This window comes from Ricinus communis, chromosome 10 (assembly GCF_019578655.1).
Source record: "Ricinus communis isolate WT05 ecotype wild-type chromosome 10, ASM1957865v1, whole genome shotgun sequence".
NCBI lineage: Eukaryota > Viridiplantae > Streptophyta > Magnoliopsida > Malpighiales > Euphorbiaceae > Ricinus > Ricinus communis.
In genome coordinates, this window is record NC_063265.1 from 6,572,717 (window position 1) to 6,595,496 (window position 22,780).

General features: G+C 34.3%; 5 protein-coding genes across 7 annotated transcripts; 2 read left to right on the forward strand and 3 right to left on the reverse strand.

Moving 5' to 3' along the window:
• The first annotated feature begins 1,201 nt into the window (after positions 1-1,201).
• On the forward strand, positions 1,202-3,137 carry LOC8263099 (protein NODULATION SIGNALING PATHWAY 2). Its single transcript, XM_002526613.4, has one exon. The coding sequence runs from the start codon at positions 1,247-1,249 to the stop codon at positions 2,861-2,863; it is 1,617 nt and encodes a 538-aa protein (XP_002526659.2). The 5' UTR covers positions 1,202-1,246; the 3' UTR covers positions 2,864-3,137.
• Positions 3,138-3,437: 300 nt separating this feature from the next.
• LOC8263100 (ubiquitin-activating enzyme E1 1) lies at positions 3,438-9,355 on the reverse strand. Its single transcript, XM_002526614.4, has 7 exons — positions 9,053-9,355; positions 8,371-8,774; positions 7,974-8,191; positions 6,590-7,384; positions 5,434-6,302; positions 4,906-5,338; positions 3,438-4,191 (listed from the first exon to the last, which is right to left on the reverse strand). The coding sequence occupies exons 2-7, from the start codon at positions 8,759-8,761 to the stop codon at positions 3,595-3,597; spliced, it is 3,303 nt and encodes a 1,100-aa protein (XP_002526660.1). The 5' UTR covers positions 8,762-8,774; positions 9,053-9,355; the 3' UTR covers positions 3,438-3,594.
• A 1,973-nt stretch (positions 9,356-11,328) lies between these two features.
• On the forward strand, positions 11,329-14,257 carry LOC8263102 (kinetochore protein SPC24 homolog). 3 transcript variants are annotated; one of them, XM_048370145.1, is made up of 7 exons: positions 11,329-11,728; positions 11,829-11,970; positions 12,060-12,161; positions 12,715-12,788; positions 12,913-13,343; positions 13,439-13,505; positions 13,648-14,257. In XM_048370145.1, exons 1-5 carry the CDS (start codon positions 11,551-11,553, stop codon positions 13,020-13,022), a joined length of 606 nt encoding a protein of 201 aa, XP_048226102.1. In that variant the 5' UTR covers positions 11,329-11,550; the 3' UTR covers positions 13,023-13,343; positions 13,439-13,505; positions 13,648-14,257. The 3 variants fall into 3 exon arrangements, with proteins under 3 accessions (XP_048226102.1, XP_015579351.1, XP_048226101.1); XM_015723865.3 differs by having other exon boundaries at positions 12,913-13,505; XM_048370144.1 differs by having other exon boundaries at positions 12,913-13,505; positions 13,653-14,257.
• Positions 14,258-15,199: 942 nt separating this feature from the next.
• On the reverse strand, positions 15,200-17,299 carry LOC8263103 (gamma-interferon-responsive lysosomal thiol protein). The gene is made up of 5 exons (XM_002526617.4): positions 16,922-17,299; positions 16,290-16,355; positions 15,995-16,135; positions 15,724-15,816; positions 15,200-15,641 (listed from the first exon to the last, which is right to left on the reverse strand). The coding sequence occupies exons 1-5, from the start codon at positions 17,258-17,260 to the stop codon at positions 15,435-15,437; spliced, it is 846 nt and encodes a 281-aa protein (XP_002526663.2). The 5' UTR covers positions 17,261-17,299; the 3' UTR covers positions 15,200-15,434.
• Positions 17,300-19,177: 1,878 nt separating this feature from the next.
• On the reverse strand, positions 19,178-21,661 carry LOC8263104 (gamma-interferon-responsive lysosomal thiol protein). The gene is made up of 5 exons (XM_002526618.4): positions 21,121-21,661; positions 20,349-20,414; positions 20,024-20,161; positions 19,826-19,918; positions 19,178-19,743 (listed from the first exon to the last, which is right to left on the reverse strand). Exons 1-5 carry the CDS (start codon positions 21,379-21,381, stop codon positions 19,546-19,548), a joined length of 756 nt encoding a protein of 251 aa, XP_002526664.1. The 5' UTR covers positions 21,382-21,661; the 3' UTR covers positions 19,178-19,545.
• Positions 21,662-22,780: the final 1,119 nt, after the last annotated feature.

Sequence of the window (22,780 nt, forward strand, 5' to 3'; positions counted from 1 at the left end):
GCGGAACATATAAAAGACAAAACCTGAAACTATTAATTCAAGAAATTGGGTCACAAATTCCTAGCTTTCAACATTACCTTCTTGCAATATATATATATATATACACAATTAGGAGATTGAATAAAATCGTTCTGGAGGAAAGGAAATGATGATTGCTTAGGAATTTCAAAATATTCCTTTTTCCTATGAGTAAAGAAAGAAAAAGAAAAAGAAAAAGAAAGCTTAAGATGGTGATTATTTAAGCAAGATAGGTTACAAACATTTACACGTAGCATCTAACAAACTGAAAATAACAAGAAAAGAATGTAAGAGAGCATATTACCTGACCCTTTTACCGACAAGAAAATGGTAAACGCTCAAGTCTCATATTTCATCCATGTAGACCCCATGAAATTTCCATGTATTTCACAAGCTCTTTATATAAATATATATATATATATATATATAAATAAATAATCTTGATATGATTAAGAAAATACATTGATGATTACAAAGTTATTCATGTAGATTTCTAATTTGTTTTATTTCAGTATTTTACCTTTACCCATTCAAAAGAAAAAAAAAAAAAAGTAGACATCTAATTTGTCATATTAGAGTCCATGTGCCCCCACAATTAGTTGCTAACTTGCTACACCTTCAATGCCAATTGAAATCTTGGTTTTTTTTATGTGTTTATACTTTGGGAAAAGAAATCTTGGTGTTTATGTATTTCTTATGGAGTGAAAGGTACGTGTGATTTTAATATGAATCCCTTGATTAAGGATATATGCTGAAAATTTTAAGATGTGCAATTGCAGAAGGTGATAAATTTATTATGAGAAACTGAAAATTCTCAAATTAAAATTTCTTTATCCAATCTCGATAGATATTAGGGGAACTTATTCATTGATTTAATAATAATTAGAAAAAGAAAGTCGATCTTCATGTGATTCAGAACTTTACTGACAAGCTAATTGCTTTGCTTTGAAAGGAGCATACAGGTTGCAACCCAGCCTCCTGGATTAAAATATTGGTAATTGAATATATGATTAGATAAATTGGAAAATATATTCCTACAAGAAGATGCCAAGAAAGGAAGGAGAATAAGATGGGAACCTGTTCAGAATAAAACTCTTAAGAAAGTGAGTGAAAATGATTGGTAGTCATTTCTACATAGTTTATAGGTATAAATATAATTAAACTAATTGTTATCTTCAGAATTCTACGCCCAACTCTCTCTTTCTGCTTTTCATCAAAAAAAAGGACTATGGGTTCTCAGTCTTATGAAGTGTTTCAGCCTTCATGGCCATTCCACAATATCATAAATTCAAGTTTTGACTATGGTTTTATGGGCATGGATGTCCATGCTGACGTCTGCCAGTTTTCTTCTTCATTTTCAACAGGAGACGACACTACCTCTGATATTTCATCAATCCCTTGTTTATCTACCCTGTTTCCAAATGGATTTGCGCAATCTCCAGCTTGTACTGATAATCAGCTTCAGGCTTTGTCAGTTGAAGATTTTTTGCTTGATAATGAAGGGTTTGACCCTAATTTAAATGGAGATATGGAGTTTCTATATGGGCAGTTCTGCGAAAGCGAGGACAGTTTTCCCTTTTCTAATGAAGGGAAAGAATTATGGAGTCCCAGTAGTCCTTCAACAAAGTTTAGTGAAGCAGCATCAGCAGAATCAACATCAATTCAACCATCTTTACTTGTCTTTCCAGGGGAAGAATCTGAACTCGACAATCGGTTGACCGTCCTTCATCTGCTCAAGGCTTATGGAGAAGCAATGGAGAATCAGAAGACTGAGCTCGCAGGTGTGCTTATCAGGTGTTTAAGAGAGAAAGTTAGCCTGGCTGGCGAACCTTTATTGCGTATAGCATTCAGCTTGTCTCAGGATACCGAAAAGCATGGGGATTATCTAAAACAAGAATCTTCCAACAACTTTGAAGCAGCTTTCAGGGCGTTTTACCAAATATTCCCTAATGGAAGAATCGCTCATTTCGCGGCTAATTCAGCAATTCTTGAAGCCATGCCAGCTGATGCAGAGATGATACATATAGTGGATTTTGACATGGGGGAAGGAGTTCAATGGCCTCCAATGCTTGAGACCTTGGCAAGGCTACAGAAAGGAGTCAGATTGACTGCAATCAAATGGGAACAGGAAAATTGTGATGAGGCTCCTCTGATGTGGAGTTTCAGTGAGGCGAAAAGGAGACTGGTCGATCATGCTAGACCTTTCGGTCTCAAATTAAAGGTGGAGGAGATGGGAATTGAGGATTTGGTTAGTGAGATAAAAAGGACGAAGAAAAGAGGAGGTAGAAAAGAATGGTTAGCCTTCAATTGTATGGTAGGACTTCCACACATGGGGAGGGTGAGAAGTAGAAAGCTAGTGGAAGACTTTGTAAGAGTAGCTAAGGATTTGATGGCCGATTCTGTTTGCTGTAATAGTAGCAACAGGGGTATCCTTACTTTTGGAGATGGGGATGCTTGGGAAACTGTGAGAGATTGCTCAGGTTTTGCATCATATTTTGAAGGAAATTTGATGCATTACCAAGCCTTGCTCGAGTCAATCGAGATGAATTTTCCCATTCATCTTGCAGAAGCAAGAATGGCCCTGGAATGTCTTTTTGTGACACCTTTTATCTCCTCTCAAGCTTGGATTCAGAGGTGGATGGAGATGAAGGAATGCTGTAACCTGCAAATGGGAACTAGCCTGGAGGGTTGGAGAGTCAGTAATGAGAGCTTGGAAGAAGCTAGAGAGACGGTGAAAGAAAAGCAAAGTTTATATAAGGTGAGAATCGGAGGAGAGTGGAACAATGAGATGATTTTGGAGTGGAGAGGAACACAATTAGTCAGAGTTTCAGCATGGAGAAATTAAAGCTAATTCGAGATCATAACAGAGAAAGTGCCACAGCAGAATCAAATTAAGGGGCTATTAGCTAAAGAATTCTTCAAGTACATATATGAGATATAGAATACATCGGTTTGACATTGTATAGATTAACTGTGCAAAAAGAAATGATAAGACTAGACATTTTTAGTTTTAATTAACCGGGATTGTTCTAATCTTCTGTTATCAGTCGGATGCCACTTATCCAAATGTATTTCACCTTCAGTGGATTCTTTAAGGCAGCGTTGTATTTGATCTGTCCTCCCACGGAATGACCATGTCTATATACTTTCTCTCTATATTTCACAGGTACGTCGCCAACAGTAGTTATTTTGACATTAAGGGCATTTACAGGACGGCAAAGGTATATGTAAATTCCTGAAGTTACCAGTACCCCACTGACACTCTCATTGTTGTTGAACCAAGTAGAGTTGCTTCCTGGTGGACTCGACGCCAGAAGGAGTTGACATTGAACAAAGGAACAGTAAAAATGGCAAAAGGTGAATGTAATAAACCAACGGATCAAACACAGATAAGACTGCACCAGCACACAAATGCGGACTAAGTATTAAACTAGTACAGCTTGTAATTAATATTTAAAATAGTCATGATCACAAATATGATCATATCAACTATAATTCGTAACTAAAGACATTTTAAGCTAAGCTATAGCGCTCATCTCATCCTAACATCAAATGCCAGTGCTCAAGAGACTAAACCTACTTGAAATAAATGGAAATTTGTGGGATATCAATATCCTTGTCTTCATCATCCTCACAAGCAACCACCACATCAAAATGTCGTCTATAAGCAGGCAATTCTGCCTTGCCTACTTCCCTTGCCAGGTCAACCAACTTCTTGTCCATGCGATCTCTGTGCCTCGGGAACATGCTGTTGAAGAGCAAACAACTGCCATAAGAGATGCTGTATGCATTTAAGCCCTTGTGCTGCAGCCATTCAAGAAGCTCTCTTAATGTCGGATTGTTTCTTAAAATCCACCTATCCCACACCGTCCAGCTCATGTCTTGATGCTTGATCACCTTCGGTGGGACTGGCTCTGCCATCGAGAACAATGGGAGAGCCAAGTTGGCAAAGCTATTTCTGTAATCCTCCACCTTGTGTCCTCCATCTAAAACCTTGTACAGCTCCAAGCAAACAAGACCAGTTGCCATGGCAGTAGAGGTTGCAATTGCTGGGATGATCCGTCCAGCTATGAATTTAGCCTTAAGCTTATCAACTTCAGGGATGCCATAATTTCTTGCCCTCATATTCGCAAGGCCAGCTATTAAGTCCATATGATAGTTTGTGTCATCATCCTGCACATAGAGATAATTACAATTCACTAAAATAAGCCCAAGTTTATAACATTGTGTCCGAGCCCATATCTGTGATGGTGTCCTATTAGGCATTGCATGATGAAAAATAGATAAACATTAATTGCTAAAATAAATTGCATGGAGTGTAAAAGGCACAGCCGCATACAGCACACTCAATTCATAGTTTTCTTAAAAAATTGGGCATCTTTATGTGGGAGTGGGAGAATGGAAGTAGTTTTGCACAGCATCCATTATTACGAACACTAAGCACAACACAGTAAGCATTGCTATGACACATAAAGATCTGCTTTGGTGAAGTACAAGATAAAAAGAGGTGGGCAATGGCACCAGACATACACTTGACAGTCTAGCAACCTTCTTCAAAACTTAGATGGAAACCTAACAAACCTTAAACTAATCTCTCTGAAAAACCTATACCAATAGCAATTACTACTATACTTCCAATAGCCTAATACACCCAATGCCAATAGCAAAGACTGAACCCCCTTTGTAAAGAAGGGGAGACTGGGTTGCCATATCTTTGTACACATTCACACATGTCATAGCAGATTAATAACAAATGATCAAACAGAGAGAAGAAGCCTAGTCAAGTAGAAATCTAACTGATATTACAGGCATCCAAGAGCAAAAGAAATAAGTAATAAGAACATGTCTCTACATGAAAATTTTAACTGGAGGAATAAGGAAAAGAACCTTCTCAAACTGAATTGGATTCATCCTGAAACCAGGCAATAACTGCTGATGGCATTTCTCTAATTTCATGATCAGCTCATCAATTACTGCAGCATCATCAATCGATGAAGCAGGGAGGCTTGTGGCTTTCTCATCAGTCTCAATCTTCACATTCTCCTGCGGTTGAAAATCAGGGACAATCACATTACTAATAGCATCAGCCAACTTCTTAGGAACCTTAACCCAATCAGGAATGGGAATGCCAAATGTTTCTGCACGAAGGATGGATGCGGCCATAATGAATTGGAGGTGACTGAGATCATCTGCTGAAAATTGCAAAGGGCGGGGGAAACGCTTTGGAGCAGACCAAAATGGTGTTCCACTACTCGTTAATGCATCCTCAGGGAAAGTAAATGTCAACTGCTTCACTCGGTTAACAAAATAGTCTTCAAATCTGGTTCCATTATTCATACCATAAGAACCTGGTTAAGAAAAGATAAAGCTATAATGCAAACTAGAATAAATTAAAGAAACAAACAAGAGCAGTACTTAAGACGAGTCCAGGTGATGCAGTCTTCAAATGCTACACATCTCTCCTTGTCAAGGCACTCCAAAACACGTTCCAAGTTGTCTTTTGCCTGAGCATCACCAGCATTTTTCATTGCAGTCATGTATTCCCTTGGATTGTTTAGATAGGCATTAACTTCACCGGGTGTCTTCTCAAGCAAACCCTCAAACTCTGATCGAGCCCATGTCAAGCAGTGATCTATATTGTGCGGGAAAGAGCGAACTGTGCACATAGGTGCTTGCTTTTCAGGTGGATCTCGTGACGCACCATAATTTTCAGTCAGGTGAGGAATGACCATCTGAGTGTTACATTTGGCACCTAAGGTCCCCGACTCTAGAAGGGGCTTCTGGAAATATAAGCATCTTGCATCAATGTAAAGCCTAGCATTGACATTATCCAGAGCATTTACAACAACATTCAGATTCTCCCAAAACGCATCATCAAACACATTCTCAGTCTCAGGGCTAGCACGGTTCTGCAGTGCTTCAATGTTAAAATGAGGATTAATCAAAGCAGCGGCTGAAGCAGCAACCATTGATTTAGCCTGCCCAATGTTCCAGTCCCTGAAGAGAAACTGCCTGCTAAGGTTACTCTTTTCAATAACATCGTCATCTGTAATTGTCAGCTTTCCTTTCTCGCCACAAGAGACACCCATCAGAGCCAAATTCTTCAAGAACTCACATCCAAGGGCACCAGATCCTACCATAAAAATGTTAGCATCTTCCAGTTTTTTCTGAAGCTTAGATCCAAAGACTGAAATTTGTGCATCATAGCGGCTATTCAATGGCCTAAAATCATCATGATCCAAAGGTTCTGATGGAAGAGATTCAACTGAGTCAAAGTAGAAAAACTGTCCGCAAAAGAAGGAAGAAGATATATGCACGTCAGCAAGGCAAAATAATACAAAGCATAAAAGACATGACAATAGAGTAAATAGTTTGCTCAAACAAAGTAAATAGTTTCAAGACTAACAGGTAGTCCAAATGAAAAATCATGAAAAAGTGACAATAATGATTTTACTCGATAGGCAATCATCCAGAAAATAGGCCATAGTTTCAAGCAAGGACAATTAAGTTAGACCTCCATACTCATTAAAATGTCAAACCCCTAACTTAAAAAACAAAAGAGGAGAAGTACCTGGAAAAGAGGATGGAACTTCCCAGAGCAGGCCTTCACAACTTCCTGTCCAACAATACCACCAAACATAGCTGCCATGGGATTCAGCACAGCCCTAGCACCAAATGCAAAATGGCGAAGAAGTTTTTGATCGATCTCTTCAAGCCTCCCATCTGCTGAGCTGTCATTAATGCTGGCGACGAAGGAAATTAGTTTTTGAGCATCCTCATCTGATCCAGCAATGGGATAGCGTCCCAATTCTAAAATAAATTTATCCAGTGCCTGAAATGCCAAGTGTAAGAGTGGTGGACGATCAAACTTGGAGAAGTCACTAAGAAGAAAATCCCCTGGATCCTTTAGCGCCTCGCACAATGGCTTAAAGTTCAGCACCTTAGGTTCCTTGACTTGTGTCACAATACCACCTCTCACATACGCACCATGATTTGTAGTGTCTTCATCGATTTGGAACGAATAGGGTCTTGAATTCTTAACCTTTCTTGGCTTTCCATCATTCAGTTCTGGCATTCCCTGAACTTCAGAGAAGACAACCAAATCCCCATCCTGAAACTCAAGCCTCTCGTCATCAACACAAGCCACAAGAGCAGGATTGTCATTGCTGATGGATGCAATTATGCCAGTATGCGGGTCCTCGCCATCAGCATCAAGCACAGTAAAGTCCGGGCCAAAGTCACAAAATATACTACCAAAAAGGCCCCGCACTTCAGATTTGATAAAGGCAATTGGAGGCTGATGATTGTGGCAGTAATCATCAAATTCAACTGCTTTCTCTAAGCTGATGTCAGTAAATACTACAGCCTGATAACAGAAATGCATGCCAAAGTCATTTATATTCAATAATATAAACCTTAACAAAGTATATTAATAGCAGTGTGAATGCTTAACAGGATGTATGATTATTTTTTTCTCCAAAATGGCAAAAGAGTAATAGAACATTGAAGCATGCCAATGGAAACCAAATTCTAGAATGCAACAAACTTTCAGTTGACAAAAAAGTAACCAACATTAAAGAACACCATCACTGTGTCCCAGATGACCAAACAGCAAACAACTTGCATTAATCTGGGAGAAGCATGCCACACTGCTAAAGATGATAACAACAAGAACATCTTATGATAACAACCGTGCCCATATTCCCACCTACAACAAGAACATCTTATGATAACAACCGTGTCATATACAACATTAAAAACACATGGTGAACATCATTTTGAAAACAAGCAAACAAGTGACAATTCGTACTGTCATACAGTCTTAAAGCATGAATGGAACTAGCCAAGAGAATAACACTAAATAGGTAATTTGCTTCTAAAACTAATCAAATTTATATATTAGCTTAGAACAATGCATCAGGAATTCAGCATCTTCGAATGAAGGGAACATATACCTGAAAGTCAGAAAGCTGTTCTTTAGTCAATTGAGAAGTTGAAGTTGAAATCACAACAGAGTTATTCAGTTCTTGCAACTTATGAACTGCAGCAAGGGCTCGATTCTTCCCTATATCATCTTCGGTAAACACAAAGTTGCTAGACAAATCCCACAGCTCAACATCTCCCTCATCGTGTAATGTCACCGACTTAACCCCAGCAAGAATCAGATTCTTTGCTGCGCCAATTACAATTAATGCAGAAGTTAAAAACCTAAATATAATCCATAAGTTATACCGTAGGCCCATAACAGATCAGTCACAACATTGTAATTAAATACAGCAAACAAAATATGATAATCCATGATCGAGGTAAGAAAAAAATCACATGATTTGAAAAAGTAATAATAGTACAAACCAATCTCGGCGCCGAGGCCTTGAATTCCTGAAATGAGGATATTGGAAGCAAAGAGTTTTCGCATGGTCTCGCGTCCGTACACGGCAAGCTGACGGCTGTGGAGATCTTCATCAATGTCCTGCGATTTTCCATTAGCTAGAGTCATGGCTGGCGATTCAGCAACCTTTTCAGTGTTACTGTTGGTGTTGGTGCTATTGTTGTTAAAAGCGGAGGTACTCTTAGCGTTTCCCGTGGTTGCGGTTGTGGTGGCGGTGGCCGAGAAATCGGAATCGGAATCGGAAATGATACGAGGCTTTTTAGGAAGAGGATCGGTGGTGGTGGTGGCGTTGTGGATTGGTTTTTCTTCTTCTAAAACAACCTCTCCTCCACCAGCTCTCTTGCTAGGAAGCATATAGTGCAATGAACTGTTCATCATTTCCAATTATCAGTAAAATCGCTTTAATTAATTATTTATTTACTCCTTTATTTTAATAAAATGATTAGTCACTACAAATTAACCAAATTTAACAGCTTAAAATCAACGCGAACTAAATGAAAACATCGGTAGCCAAACAAGTGATAGAAATGAGCAATTCTTCTTAAAAAGATGGCTTTCTTTCTTTCTTTCTTTTTTATTAATTGTCGTTATAAAGAGAGATAAGTGAAGTGAAGTGAAGTGAAGAGAAAGGAAAGAAGTAGATACCGAGTAGAACACACAAGAAAAGAAAAGGAGCGATCGCGAAAGTGATAATAATAAGAAAAAGCAGAGAAATTTTTGTTGCGGATTTGCGTTTTAGTTAGATAGAGAGAATAGCTCCGTTAGGGTTTGCAGATGGGTCGATGAGATTTATAATTTATGCGATAGGGGTGAGGTGAGGTCGGGTCGGTCGGTGCGAGGCGAGGTGGGGTTGGGTTGGGTTCATTTTGTAGTGCGCAAGCGCAAGGGAAAGAGAGAAGAGGGCTGGTGGCGTGGGCCGAAAATGATTCCTTAGTCGTTGTTTCGTTGCGTGGTGTGATCTCTGACAAACTGCCCCCACTGTTTATAACGTATTGGAAGGAGTAGAAGCCATTTGGTTTGTGTTTCTACGATGGGCTTTATTTGAATATTAAATTTCAAATTCCTATTAAATTTATTCGAGGTGATTGATTGATTGTTGATTTGTCCTTCAGATTATAAAGATTTTTGTGTTGAAAAAAGAATCCGGATAATGGCTGCATCACTTTCTTCAAAATTCTTAAATGTATAATTCATAAGCAGCACGTAATGTCTTCCATTTATTCATTTCCTTTCCTTCTAATATTTTTTATTCTTATTTTTTGATATTTAATATTTATTTTTTATTTTTTATATTAAAATATATTTATTAATTTTTATTAATAAAATATTTATATTTTCTCAAAAAATATATTTATTAAATTAAATTAAATTATAAATAATAAACTTTAATTTTTCTATTTGAATTTAACATCGCAATGCATTAACTATGAAAACCACTGCTAATAAATTAAAACCGTCCACGCCACTACAATCATAAAACCAACACTATACCCACTTTATCCTTCAGATTCAAATGCTAATTTAACGACACAAAATTAAGCAATGGTAAAGAAGAAGAAAAGAACTTCAAATCTATCATTAGCGTTGAACTTCGAGTGGTGGCCAAAAAGAGCTTGCTGATTTCAAATGATTTTATTTGGAAATATCTACTTTTGTGGATTGAATTTAGAAATTGTAGTGACTTTAGTTTAATAAAGAGAGATATCAACAGGAGAGATGTGGGCTTATAAAAGAAGAGTTTCAGTTTAGTAATTAATAATTTTAAATATTGAATTTCACGCTCTAAAAAAGAATTATTTGAGCCAAAATTATAAAATTGACGTTAAGATGATCCAAAAGAGTAAAATGGTCCATTTAAATTTTTAGGACAAGTTGTTCTATATTATTAAAAGAAATTTCCTTGGCTAAAGTTAAAAAAGAAAAAAAATTGAAATTATTAATAATTAAAAAAATAAAATAAAGAGTATATAGACTTTAACTAAAATTATTCTTCTTTAATATTTAAATATATTTTAAAATATTATTTATTATAGAAATTATACTCTTTAAAATAAATAATACTATTGGAATACTCTTAAAACATTACTAATACGTTGTTTGTATATTTAGAATTTTTATATAAAGAATTAGTTTATAAAATAAATTTTTAATAATTTCTTTAAGATATAAAATAAATAGTGTATCTAACTATTTATATTTAAAGAGTTAAATTTTATTTTTTATTTTAATTTTTATAAACTATAAATTTCTATACACTTTTATTAGTAAGAATTAAAAAGAGAAAAGAAATTAAAATTCTTAATACTTATGAAAAAATACTATAAATAATAAAATATAAATAGTTCATTGAATTTAGATAAAAAAGTTATTTTTATATATTTAAATACTTTTTAAAATTTTTTCATTATAAAATTTTTATATACAAATTATATTTTTTATTTAATGGTTTCTATTTATTTTATTTAATTTTGACCAATAGACAATAAAAATAAAAATATTAATATAAAATATATAAAAATTTATAATATATTTATTTAACTTAAAATGAATAATAAAATATAACGAATCACATTAATTTTTTGATTTATATTTAAGAAATAAAACTTTTATTTTATAATATAAAATTTTAAAATTAAAAAGAATATAAATATATATAATGCTTGAAAAATATTGTGAACATCATTAATTTTATAACCAATTCGAATATATATTATTTTTATTTTCATAAATATCATCATTTTTAATTTTTTAAAATTTTATGAATAGAAACAACAAAATTAAAAATATCAATTAATAAAATTTGTCCTTAACTCAAAGTAGAAAAGTTTGAATTGTGCTAACCAACCCATAACTTTATCATTTGTTAAAAAATAAAAAATGGCTAGTGCACCGACATCGTTTTATCTCAGTATTTGATTTTTCATACTTTCTGTTCAAATCCTTAATAACCGAGTGTTTTTCCCTCTCACTTCCTTTCTCTCTCTGGCATACTCGTAATCAGATCCCTCCTTCTTCTACCCCTACAGTACAATCATCTCTTCACTCTTTTTCTACTTACAAAGCCTTAAAAGCCGTTCTTCTTTTCTTTTCTTATTCTCTGTTCAATTTCCTTTCTCTCAATTTATAGAAAAACCCTAGCAAAAATGGGGGATTTCTCTGGAAACATTGATGTAGGAAAATTAGTATCATATAGCGACGATTTACTTTCGGTATTGAAGGAGAAAAGAGACATTAACATTTTGACCCAATGTCTTGAGCAGTCAAAATCTCTTCGCTCCTCATGCGACACCCAGTTCAACAATACTCGAAACCTTCTACGGGGTTAAATTTCAATTCCCTCTTTATAATCTTATTTATTAAGTTTCTGTATATTTCTTTTTAGTTTAAAAGTTTTTGAGTAATGTCTGTTTATAAACGCTAGATTATGAGAGAAAGATAGAAGAATGTAAGCAGAAAACAGAGAAGGCGAAGCTCGAAGTTCCTCCAGATGCTGAATTGGACAGTCTTCAGAAGGAACTGGAAGAGGAACGCGAAAGGGAACGATTATTAACGGAGGAGCTGAGATAAGTTATATTGTATAGTTGATTTTAATTATTTAGATTCTACTTGTTTTACTGATTGGCTGTTTTTGTATCTTATCTTGTGTGAACACAGTTATTAACAGTGAGATGAATGATCTTGAATGTCAAAGGACTTTTGTTGAAGAACAAAGACAGACTATGAAGAAAATCGAGCAAGAAGAGCTTAGGGCACAGTAAGGATATAGTAACAGATCTTGGTTTCACTATTTAACACATTCGTCGAAGAGAATAAATGTTCAAGATTTATATAATATTTAATCAATTCTTATGTTAGAATAAACCTTATAGTTGTTGGAATTATATTTTGAAAGAAATGATATCTTATTAAAAATCTGACATGATTGTGCAAGTATTCAATTCAATTGAAATCTTGCACTTGATTTGTCCCAAAAAGGCTTAAAAGTTGCCCAGTCCTTAGCTTTTATGCCTTTCCCGTCCATGTCTTTGAACTCTAGGTTCTTTTGTATTAGTGTAATATAAATTGGATGAAAAAGGAAAAGCCTGATTAATATGCTAGTAGTTGTATATATTTACTCAAATCTGCAGATTGAAGAAAATGGCCTATTTTTATCTTTACGCTTTTATGTGAAATACCAGCACTGAGGCTTGTTGCATTTATTAGATTGACTTCTGATAATTGTTGATGTAGAGTGTTTGATGTCATTCTGCATCTTCAGTTCAGTTCCCGCAGTTCAGAAAATGAAGCATTTTTCTTTCATCTTGCAGGAGGAAGCTTTCAATGTATGCCTCTGTCACTAATATCATCCCTAACTTGGATAATCATTCCAAAATCTCAGGCCGTATCCTTGTTTTTCAATCCGTTATGTGTCCTTTTTCTTGTAACTATTTTCTTTATTTCTGAACACCTTTTTTCTGGTTTGAGAGAGTTTGTTGTATATGGATTGTCCTTAATATCAATCTCAGACATTGTGGATAGAGAAAAGAAGATGGTTGAGAAATTTGAATTTGATCCAACAAACACGCCTGCCTTTGTTACATGCCAGAGTATTTGGAAGATGATAAATCTACGATAGATGCTCATATTGTTCCTTTCAGATGGCACACAGTAGTGTATAATGACCATGTGTTAATTGTTTGCTGTTTGTGGCAGTCTTTTTGTAATATACTTAAGTTATAATTATTATTTATGTGGGAAGTGCTGCCAATGGTGCTTAGGTCTTGTTTGCTCATTTGAGCTGCATTTGTGAAATATAGTTCAAATTCCTTTTTCCTCCATTGTATTAATAGATTTTGCTTAACGTCAGAAACTGCTGCATCAGTCTGAATAATACTAATAGTTAAGATATGCCTCATTCTAAGGTGCCATTCAAAATTATCTAGCTCTTATCCACTGGGTAAAACTTGTTTCATTGGTGTTTGATTTTTGATATTGCAATTGTGGCTGTCTAACACATTGAGAAGTTTGAAAGGCTGATATGTTAAAGTTCAGGTAGCTGTCATTGCTCCAGGCTGCCAGCAGAGTCACAAGTGCCTTATAAGCAGGATATAGTAACCAGGTAATTCCTTGTCTTCAGAGATTTTGGCATCCACAGAACTGAAAGCAATATTAATATGCAAAGATGCCAAAATGTACTGGACAACAAAAGCATGTTGGAGGATTCATTGTTCTGAATGATAGCTGACCTAATTCATTTGCAGGGTAGACGAATCTGCTAAATCTTGCCTCTCAATTGAATTGGTTGGATATGAATTGATGTCCACTTGTGCTAATGATGGTGGTTTTCTGTTGGAGAACTTAATGGTCACAAAGGGGGGCCAACTTAGATTGAAGATGGTCATGAGATGACTCTGAAAATCTGACTGCTTCCACATGATGTTTGAGGTCCATTTTAGATAGGGAATAGAAGTGTTTGCTTAATTTGTCATTTGAATTCCTGCACCAGCCACTGCTTCCAGCTCTGAAATTCAGTGCAAATTAAGTTTTTATGATCATATATATCCACCCAATTTTTCTGGAGTACGCTCAACTGCTGTATGACGCGTGTACAATTTAGATGATGTGTCATTGACAATTTGACATAATGATAGAAACAGGTAGATGTACTGCCACTTGTATAGCTTATGTTTCAAGATTTTCTCTACAAACAAATCTGATACGGATTAATTTAGACTTGTATATGGCAATTAGTGCAGTCTTTATAGGGAATTTGTCCGAGCTATGATGGGATCTGGACGCATATGTTAAGGAGAGAGCATTTGTTGTAATGAAATTTGTCTATAAATAATCTTAAATGAGCTTTTATATCGAGCTGAATTTAGCTATAACAAGTTTGGTTCATTTATTTCATTTATAACTTTAGAACTAATTATTGTAGTAGCATTTTTAATTATAACCCTAAAACTAAGTAATGCAGTAGCATCCTTAATAAGATTCTCTGATTGTAATTTTCTATTAAATAAAGCTTTTTTTTTTATTTTCATCAAGTTTAATTTTTAGAGAAAGTAACTTATTTAAAAATTTATTTGTAATTTCTTATTTTATTTTTTTTAATAAGAAAAATTAGTGAATATCATTTAGAGAATAATAATATTTTCGGAGGTATTAGTATTATATTTTATTTGTTAATTAATTTAAGAGCTTAGCCTATAAATAAAATATTTTAATATCATTCGTAAAATCAATTTTTTGATTAATGATTTTCAGAGAATGGTTTCTCTTTTTCTTTTTTTATTTTCTTCCAAACTTTGACAACTTTGATGTGTCTAGCATTTTTGTTTTCAACAGAGGATGTGTCTAGCATTCATACGTAAATCAATAGATTAATCAAATGTTAGTTTCAATTTTCTACTTATCTCTTCATTAAAGCTTCTGCTACAACATTAAACATGCTAAAGAGTCTATTGTAACATTCTTAAAACACCCTCCACAGCATCCGACTTTTTCTTTTTTCAGTCTATTATACTCTTGTAACTAACAATTAGTTTACTTGCATCACTTTTTCAACCACCCTTTCATCACCTCATAGATGCCAAATCTGATTTAAAATATTAAAATTACCTTTTGAAGAATCAATAGTTGGATATATAATTTGAAAAATTCTTAAATAAATTTTGTTTATAGATAATGCCGTCTATCTAAAAGTTTTTCTTTAGTTTTACATCATCAAATTGCCTATATGCGCTGAGTGCCAGAGATTGATCCGTAATAATGTGTTATACTTAATGATCATAAAGGTGTCCAGTGTAACAATGAGCTAAAAACTTGAGGTGATCTTGCATTTGGGTGGGAGCTGTCTTTAGGTTTACATACAGCGCCAGACACTGTAAATCTTGATGTCCGCTTCTTTCGGTACATAACAAATCTTTTTAAGGGGCTGCCACTGCCAGGGGCAAAACCAAAATTGAAGAAACTGTGGCACAAAAAATGCACAACTTCGGCATGCTATCATTCAGGTGAATATTGACATCAAATTTCAGCCGGTGAATCAGTCTGAAGGGTCCTTGTGGAATGATTTTCTCGACCTCGATAATCTCTTCTTCGGTCTCAGAGAAGTCATGCTCATGGCTTCAATACCTCTGTAGCACACTGGGTTTGCCCCCTTAACTGAGCTGATCTTAGGCATTATGCAGGCGGTGGGTACAGGGTCGCCTTTGTATGCATTGCATACATAAGCTGTAAAATTTTTATAGTCCTGCATCAGAAGTACAAGTGTTATTAACGGGTGGCCATGCGCGAACGCACCGAACGGAGAGACTGAGGTTTAGGGGACTGACAGTTCCAAGCGGTTGATTATTCACGAGTACCCATGGCACAAATGTTTGAGGGGGCTTAAGGTGCGTAGTTTCATAACCATATACAACATCAAGCTGCATACCAATTTTCAGTCAATGCTAGAAAAACAGTTCGAGGAAATGAGAGGTGTATACAGAATTCAGATGCACTGGCGCAAAAGAAAGAAATCTAAAGTGAGAAAGCAGAAATCTGAAAACCCATAACCACTGCAGCTGCCATCTTGGCTCAAGATCCTAAGCAAATGAAACTAACCTTTGTTCCATTGCCATTTTTGTAACATTCCATGACTGGTTTTTTGGACAAGCCCAGTGAACTGAAACAAGTTAGCCAATTACGATGCCTTCCTTCAATTGCTAGGAACTCAATGCAGTAAATCAAAGCATAATATTTGTTCTGCATTAGATTTTCAGAATAAGTCTCTGATTAAATTTGCATAACTGTGGTTATAGCAGAACAACACATAATCAACAGTGAAAATAGAAAAGGAAATTGTAAACGTAAGAGATCCATGATTTAAAGCTATTGAAGAAGAGAAAGCAGGTCCTACCACATTATTCCACACATTAATAGCACATGCTTGTATTGTATTTAACTCGCATTCGTCAAGACCATTCTGCAAAATTTTGGCATAAAAATAATCAAAAGCATGGATAAAAATGGCTACAAATGACATTTCCGATCATGTAATTATTTGTTAGTACCAACTAATGGATTGACTATAGAATCATCAAGCACTTAACTTACTCGAGCTAATTCAGACTTACAAACTGGTTATACCCTGTTTTCTCCTTTAGCTTTTCTATGAGTTATGAAAAGAACAAGGTGAAACACTAAATCAACAAAAAAAAAAAAACATGGGCCATGCTATTCAATGAATTGACTAATTAGTACTTATAGTGATAAAAGTATGTCCAGAAACACCAAAATGAAGACTCATTTTCCATAATACCCAAAAAGAAAGCTAAAGAAATATGCTTAACTAAAACTTCTGCTGTAAAGATTAAAAGAATCAACAGCAGCCTAATCTATTGAGCCCTGAACAAGTTTCTCAAGATTTGATAACTTTTATGAGCTCTGTGAAATCCCAAAAATTCTAACCCTTGAATGCCAGGAATTACAAATTTCTAAAACAATTCAATGTATCAAAATGAAGTAACGGAGAAGAAGGGGGAACTTGACCTGGCAAACCATGGTGTTGTTAACTCTGTTAACATGAGCATTACCCCAAGGAATCATCCTAAGATTGATGATGTCAATAAGCCCATTGTTGAATATGGTCATGAGATTTCTGACAATGAAATCTGCACAAGAAGGACATAGAGCTTCATAGTAGACTGAGAGATTAACTTTTGCAGCATTTTTGGACAAACCATCTTGTACATCTAAAGAATAAGAAGTAACAAAAGAAGATGGAGAAGCAAAAAAGATAAGCAAGAAAGGAATGAGGAACAGCAAGACTGATTTCCAAGAAGTCATTTTTGTCTGCTTAGTACACAGTAAGTAGTTAATACATAACATAAGCTTCTCTCTGCATATAATATAATATAAAGAAAATGATTGGTCTAACAAGGCATTATAGGAATAGTAGGGGAAAGTAGACAAAATATTTGTGGTTTTGATGGTTTTTTAAGTATGTGAATTTTCTTTTTTGACAAATGGATACACCTGGTTTATTTCAGAATTAGCTATATATTATCCTATCCTAATATGGTTAGTTTGTTTACATGGCGCAAATATAGCAAAAAAGAAAGTGATCTCATATCAATACTAAATCAGCCAAGATTTATGGTATTATGACAATATATTTAATTTTGCTAATGGATGACACCAGGTTCATTCATTTGTCAAGACAGAAAAATCATATACTTATAGTTAAAAAACAATCATATATTTTTTTTAATTTTCTAAATAGTTAATGACTAATTAAATATTTATAAGATAAAAACAAAAGTGACTGAAAAATTAACAAAATTATGTTATTTAACTATTGATGTAATTACTCATTACATATTAGTTGTATAATAGAATTTATATATTTATATTTTGAAATGTCAGATAACGATTAAGTGGAAGTTTAATTCCGATAAAAAAAAAAAAAAGAAAGAAATGGAGCATCTAATTTGACTCAAAGGTTAGGTTAGGTTAGGTTTAAGTATTTTTGCTTCTTCCACCTTATTGATTAAAACTCAGTGTTGGGTTACATTAGAAAAGATAGAATTTTTATAATGCATGAGATTTGATATATTGTTATCTCTCTAACTTTCACCCTAAAAGGTCATCTAAATGTATACTGATTTGTCTAAAAGGGATTTGTAATTAGTTTTAAATTCTATTCTCCCACGTATTAATATAAGAATTCATATACATTTATTGGTATTATATATCACTAATATCCTACATTTGGGAAGAAAAAAAAACAAGAAAAACAAGAGAGAAAAGCTATGGAATTGATATATATACGTAAGTAGATAGCAGTTAGATATCAACTCGTTGATAAATGTTCTATTCTTTTTGTGGTTCCCCGTCCTCTCCAAATTATTAAACCAGGACTGGAAATGGTACTGTTTATGCATTAAATTATGTGTGTGTAAAATGAGACTTCAGATCAATGTTTGCTTGTTTTAAATGCATTAGTTTTCGGCTGTGCAGAAACCTACTAGTCAATGTTTTCTGCGAATAACATGGATTGTTCTGACTTCTGAAAAGGCTGATTATATATATATATAATTAAGAATTTGAACAACCTTAAGTTTTAGTGTTTTGACCTAGTTTCTGCAATTATATAGAGTTTTCTAAGTGGCATTAGCCAGACTCTAAATTATAGTAATTAATATCCCGTATGAATACCTTGGCTTGGCCATTCACGCAGATGAGCAGCTTAATACACTGGATGTTTCACCCTCATCCCATTGTTCTTTTCCTATTCATTCCTAGGCATGATTACTATTCATATATACATTAATACAGACGTACTAGAGCTACTCGACCGAATAATTGCAAAATAAATGAAACGCGCTAGAGATTGTGCCCACAAAGCTACTGATCATGGAAGTGAAGACCTTTTACTCTGAGGATTGACAATAAAATCTCTGAGAACTGACAAAATACCTAATTTCGCAGGATAGTTTGTTTTATCTATCCCATGATAAATGGTTACCAGCTCAAGCTTGTCTTCATCAGACTACACCCCTGCCCCTAAAAAGTTTGGATATATAAAGCAAGGATATAATCATGTGAACCCTCAAAACCAAGTTTGTGAATTTAGGTTACAACTAGCACGTTGTCAAACAAATCCAACCCGTGACATAGGATTTATTTGCATCCAGATATACTTTAAATGTTAACAAAACAGAAAAAGCCCAAATGGCTAATTTTAGTAATTTTAATATTAGTCGGATTCAAACTTAAATATTTGTTGAGCTTTGCACTCTCTCCTTCATTTAACTCCCACCTTGATTCTATTGTATTGCTTGCAAGAAAAACAGAAACACCTTTTCAGTCTGATTAATTTCTCAGACAATTGATCATATAGAAACCTTCAAACATGGCGGGCAAATGGTATTTTCCGAGAGAAAGAGAGAACAAAAACCAGATCTAACATCACAACTTGTTTTATGCTACAACAGCACATGGCTTCACTCTACAGTCTGCGCTCTAAAATATGTTCTACTCTGGTAAGTGATAAGTCCCATCCCAACAGTTCAAGAGAAGACCAGCCAGTTTATCATATGCACAGTACTGCACTAACTACTACACAACCATTTTAGTGATACTAAGGATTCCATCTCAACGCTTTGCGCCCATTAGTCATGGGTTGACCCTAGGGGTTTTATTGCTGATGCTGATGATGTGTAGTTGCCTGTTTTATCTGCAAAGCAAACTGGACTTGTGTGATTTTCTTTCAGCAATGAATTGGTCTCTGCAGGCAGTGACGTGCACGCCTCTGGTACTTGTGTTCCTGTATAGGCCCTGCATGCATAGCTCACAAAATTCTCGAAGTCCTGTACATTTTATCAACAAAAAAAAATTGGTAATTGAAAGATAAGGGTGACAATATAGAGGTTTAAGAATTTGTGGACTAACCTCTTGAAGAGGTTGATTATTTACAACTACCCATGGTACAAATCTATGTGGTGGACTAAGCTGGGCAGTTTCCGCAGCAAATTTTTGTTCAAGCTGCATGCAGTTTATGCAATTAGTAAAGCCCCAGAAATGGCTAATACAGAAACTTTTGCTCAGTAAACAAAATAGATCATAAAGTTGGTTAATTTAGAGACAAACCATGTTCCCATATCCACTAGTGTAGCAATCAATGGCTTCCGTGCCTAACGCAGACATTTCAAAGCAATTAACCCACTCATTGAGTTTGTTCTCTAAGGCAAGACTTTCCATGCAATGTATAAATCTGAAATGCCTCTCCTGCATTATCAGCAAAAAGGTTGAACGGCTAACTAATAGTAGCATTGCTCAAATTCCAGTCTTGATGCCAACTTATTGAAAAGGTGAAAAAATTGAAGCATCACTCAAGGTCATATCAAAATTCAAAGGGCTGCTATAATGACAAGAAAACACTGTTTTCCAATAGGAAATGTAAACAAAGGCTTACCACATCAGGGTAGATGGTTATAGCACAGGCTTCAATGGCATTTAGAAAGCATTCGTTTGGGCCATGCTGCAAACATGTTTTACATAATTAAGAAAGAACTGAAACCCGGTAAAGTACTCAATCAAAATTTTTATATTAGAGAAATAATAATGATGACATTAAATAAATATGAATGGACCAAAGAGTAGCCACTGACAGATGAAAATTTATAACTATCAGGTTAATGCAGTATCTTGGGGAGGGAGCTGTCAGCATAAACATAATGCTAGCTCTAGCTGTTCATAAAGTCAATGAATAGTATGGGTCCGAGGAAACACAGAAACAACATAAAAATTGATTCATGCCCTTTAATCATATCCAATAAAATTCATCACCATCAAGAAACAACAAGATTAATTTGACAAAGAGAGAATTTTATCTTTATTTTTTTAAAAGAAAAGGAGTTCCAATTTTATCATCTTTGACAAAGGAAGAAAAGTAGAACGAAAATTTAACATGCGACCACCTAAATAAAGTAAATGAAGATACTAGTTTAATTCCATGAAAAACCATTTTCATTAGTTCCTCTCTTTCAATTTGTGTTTCCACAATACACAAATTCTAAAAAGGTAAATAATAACACTTAATATTCATGCATTCTGCTAGTTGCTGCAGAGATAGGCGGTGGCTAATTAATACGTGTGTGTGTTCGAGTGCATGGTTCATAGTCTAAATCAGAATGCAAGATGAGAATATTATAGAAAAAAATGATTCATGATGTTGAAGATAGAACCTGGCAAACGAAAGAACCATCTGATTGAACAAAAGCATTGCCCCAAGGGATCATTCTAAGCTTGACAATGGAAAAAAGCCCTTTATCAAACACCTTCACCAGGCGATTCACTATAAAATCTGCACAGTAAGGACACAGGGTTTCGTAGTAGACATACAGTGTCACAGTATCATCACCGCTGGAAGGAGATGATGCGAGGCAGCAGAAGAATATACATGTGATGACAAGAAAGAAAGACAACACTGGACGAAGAGAAGCCATTGTTTGACTTGAAGCTGTTCTTATATATATAGACTTGCAGTATATATGTAGAATAGAAGGCTCTTGTTGATAGCAGCTCTAAATCTTGTTAGAGATGCTAGCTATCAAATTTGACAATGACAATGACCAGCATTTGCACTGATTGCTTTGCCAGTGCTGCCATTAGTAAAGCTCAAAAAACTGGATATTTGGGCCGGCATCTACGCATCAACGTGCTCTTTTATCTGCTTTTTTCTACTTTTTCTTTTCGTTTTTCCACACTAGCAGAGATTGGTTGTATCTCTGTATGCTTTTATAAGCATGTCCATGCTATAAATCAATGTGGAATCTCTACTTGGGTTTATCAAAAGGAAACTAAAATGGTGGACCAGCTACACCAAAGTTTGATTAGAAACTAATTTGGTTCCTTTGATCTAGAAATTACATTTTACGGAATTATGCATTGTACAGTAATCAGAATAAACTATCTTAATACCCTTTTGACTCATCAACTGTGACATTTTGGCATTTAAACTCTAAATATTTGTAAAAATAATTTAATAAAATCTTAAATTCAGTTTTAAACCTTACAACTATTGTTTTTGACAGTTTAAAAATATTACTAAAAATTTTAAGATTATTACAGATAAATTAAACATTGCAAATAGTAATGAGCACTTATTTCGCCAATCTGAGAAAATTAATCTCACTAATAAATTATGTGAACAAAATATAAAAATATTCAATTTCAAAACTCGGTTATTACTCGATAAAGGAGGCAATTGATGGAAGTGAGCCTAATATTTGATACTGATTCAGAGAAGATCAGCCATCAATGTCTCTATAAAAAATAATAGGTACATTTTATTGGCTATGTTCGAAAGTGGGCATAAGTTTTTAATTTTTAAACCATTTTAAAAATATTTAGAATTTAGTTGAAGTTGGTTACTTTCAGAAAATAGATGAATTAACTGACTTTTATCTTGCCTTTTAATAATTATTTAGGATGTGTTTGTTTCAGGTTTTTTCACTTATTTTTTTAAATAGAAAATATGTTTATTATTTTTTTTATTTTCTCTTTTTGAGACTTTGTATATAATATTTAAAAAAAAAAAATTTTTTCAATAGAACACTAAATCTTGGTTTTACAATTTTCATTTTTTATTTTTATTTTTATGGTTTTATTCCTATTTGTTCTCTTATTTTTTACTCTCCACAACTTATTTCTTTTTTATTTTTTTCTCTCATTAGATTTTTATATAAAATTAAATATAGAATATTTTAGAAATCCAACAATTAAAAAGAGAATAACGTTTTTTTTTTAATTTTTTATAAATAAAAAACAAAATACCAAACCAACCCTCCAAAAAGAAAAATCCAAAATTTTGAGCTGGTTACTACTCATTGGGCCTAAAAGTGA